Source organism: Dipodomys ordii, unplaced genomic scaffold (genome assembly GCF_000151885.1).
Source record: "Dipodomys ordii isolate 6190 unplaced genomic scaffold, Dord_2.0 Scaffold134, whole genome shotgun sequence".
Classification (NCBI taxonomy): domain Eukaryota; kingdom Metazoa; phylum Chordata; class Mammalia; order Rodentia; family Heteromyidae; genus Dipodomys; species Dipodomys ordii.
In genome coordinates this window covers 1,622,583-1,624,982 of record NW_012267350.1, presented here as the reverse complement: position 1 = coordinate 1,624,982, position 2,400 = coordinate 1,622,583, and the positions used below count along the sequence as shown (strand labels likewise).

The 2,400-nt window shown below is 44.9% G+C and overlaps 1 protein-coding gene across 1 annotated transcript in view; it reads right to left on the bottom strand.

Moving 5' to 3' along the window:
- Positions 1-233: 233 nt before the first annotated feature.
- LOC105996648 (chromosome unknown open reading frame, human CXorf36) overlaps positions 234-2,400 on the bottom strand; it is a 43,463-nt gene continuing 41,296 nt past the window's right edge. Inside the window, exon 4 of the mRNA XM_013030840.1 lies at positions 234-1,357. Within this exon, the coding sequence (XP_012886294.1) occupies positions 1,014-1,357 (344 nt within the window). The 3' untranslated portion in view covers positions 234-1,013. The remainder of the gene's footprint in view (positions 1,358-2,400) is intronic.

The following is a 2,400-nucleotide window of genomic DNA, read 5'->3' as shown; positions in this document are numbered from 1 at the left end:
TTCCCATGAGTGTTTTCCCTAGGAAAATTCTCACTTGTGTCATTCTTCCTTGACACCTGCCTCTTTTTTGTTTATTTTTTGCTGTGGGCACTGTTCCTCAGCCTCTTTTCATTCAAGGCTAGTGCTCTACCACTTGAGCCACAGCATCACTTCTAGCTTTTTCCGAGTAGTTTATTGGAGATGAGTCTCATGGACTTTTCTGCCTGGGCTGGCTTTGAACTGTGATCCTCAGATCTCAGCTTCCTGAGCAGCTGGGATTACAGGTTGGAGGCACCAGCACCCAGGCAGGTATTAACCTGCCTCTTATGTGACCTGGACTAAGACATTGGCCACTGTCTCCTCTTACCCACTTCTCCTTCCTATGCTGCGAGATGCTTCTGGAGTCCTACCCAGAAGCATGGCTCTGGAAGAGGCCTTGGTGGGCATATGCGCTGGGTCTTCAATCCCCTCACCCCATGATGGTGGGGTAATGTGGCAGGGTGAGCAGGAGCAGAAAGTAGGCCTCCTTGTTGGAAATGTAAATCTGTTTAGTCCTCCAGATCCTCATCTTCACCCTGTATTCCCTCCATATCACCCTCCTGATTTGCATGCCTTTCTCATTCACCATTCCTGTGCATGCTTTTCAAAAATACTTTGTAACCAGCTAAACTGCAGGTTGTGAGCATGTGTCCTAGGCCCTTCACAACTCTCTATTCTGTCAGCCTCATGAGAGTCCAGTAGAAAACAGAGGAAATTAAGGCTCAAAGACAGACAGTGAGTAGCCACTCCAGGATCTTCTGAAGCCAGCCCCTGGGCTCTGCCATGATGTCTTGCCAGTGCATGTATGTGTGTGTGTGGGGGGGGGGAGTGTGATTGCTCAGTGCTCAGTGTTACACAACTTCTTTCCCTAGTTAGTGTTCATCAGTTCTTTAGTGTTTCAAATGGAGCCACTTCATTTTGTCTGGCAGACCACTCAACTGGGGAAACAGAGCACCAATCATATTGTCCCCTCAGGTCAGCGAGGCTCCACCCCCTCAGAACCTGTCATTATACTTGCAGTCTGGGTAGCGGTAGGCAAATCTAGGGTCACAGGTTCTAAGTGGTCTCAAGATGTCCTTCAGTCGACTGGCAGCCCCAAAGACTTCTGAGTCTGGGCGGATGCCCTGTCCACACTGGGCAAGAGCAGAGTCTATCTCCACTTGTACCGGAGAGGGAAATTTCCCCTGGAGAAGTTGAGGCAACAATTGCTGGCATACAAGCACCACACTCTGCTTGTCAGGGATGTTGTCGCAAGAGGGCAGTAGCTGGGCCTGGCAACCAGAAACCAGGCAGCTAAAAATGTCTTGATTCTCTCCTGCCTTGGGGGCTGCTTGGCTGCCTGGAAAAAGAAATGGCAACATTACACATTTTGCAACCCGTTTTCAGAGGAGGGCACCACCGATGAGAATTGTTAGGTCAAGTGGGTTAGTCTCCAAGCCTAGATTTAGGGCTCAAGAACACGATGGACCCTTCTGAGAACATGTTAAACCCTCTTAACTCTACCAGAGGTTGAGCTTAGAATTATGGAGGTCATATCCAGATTGTACTAATCCTATTAGTACTGAATTTGACAACCAAGGAAACTGTTCTAAGTGCTTTCATTTACCAGTTAAAATCCAAAGTCAGAGTATTCAAAGTCAGATTATGCACTCAGCAAGTGGAAATGGAGCTGATTTACATATCTGGAATGTTCTGGAACCAGCCTAATTTCTTCCAATTTGTATCTTCTTAATAAAAGCTAATCAGAAAATGAAGAATGGTTTCCTTCTTTTATTCTTGTAGATTTCTTTATATAAACAAAATCAGAAATGGGAAACAAAGGATTAGAGATTTGTCTCAAGTGGTACAATTCCTTCCTACAAAGACTGAGGCTGAATTTAAAAGCTGGTAGTGTCAGATAGGTAGATAGATAGATAGATAGACAGACAGACAGATAGATGATAGGTGATAGATAAGTGATAGATAAATAATAGACATTGTGAGAAATAAGAAACAAAGGAAGGAAGGAAGGAAGGAAGGAAGAAGGAAGATAAGAGGGAAGGAAAGAAGGAAGGGAGTAAAGGAAGGATGGAGGAAAACCTTCTGTCCTATTATAGGGTTCAGAAAATGTGTTCACCATGAGAAACTGAAATGTTTAGAGGAGTCCAGAGCCAGTGAGCTTTTGCACATAGTGAGAAGCATGATTCACTCATACACCTCGTTTGGTTCCATGCTTTTACATTTGAAAGCTTTATAAAAAGCGAATGTGCCAACATGAATTACAAAATGTACCAGTGAATCAGGCAGATATTTAAGTTTCAGAGAAGAGCTAAAAGCATCTGATGAAAAAGACTCTGAGGGGGAGATAGGCCCAGAGGGTGTGTGTGTGTGTGTGTGTGTGTG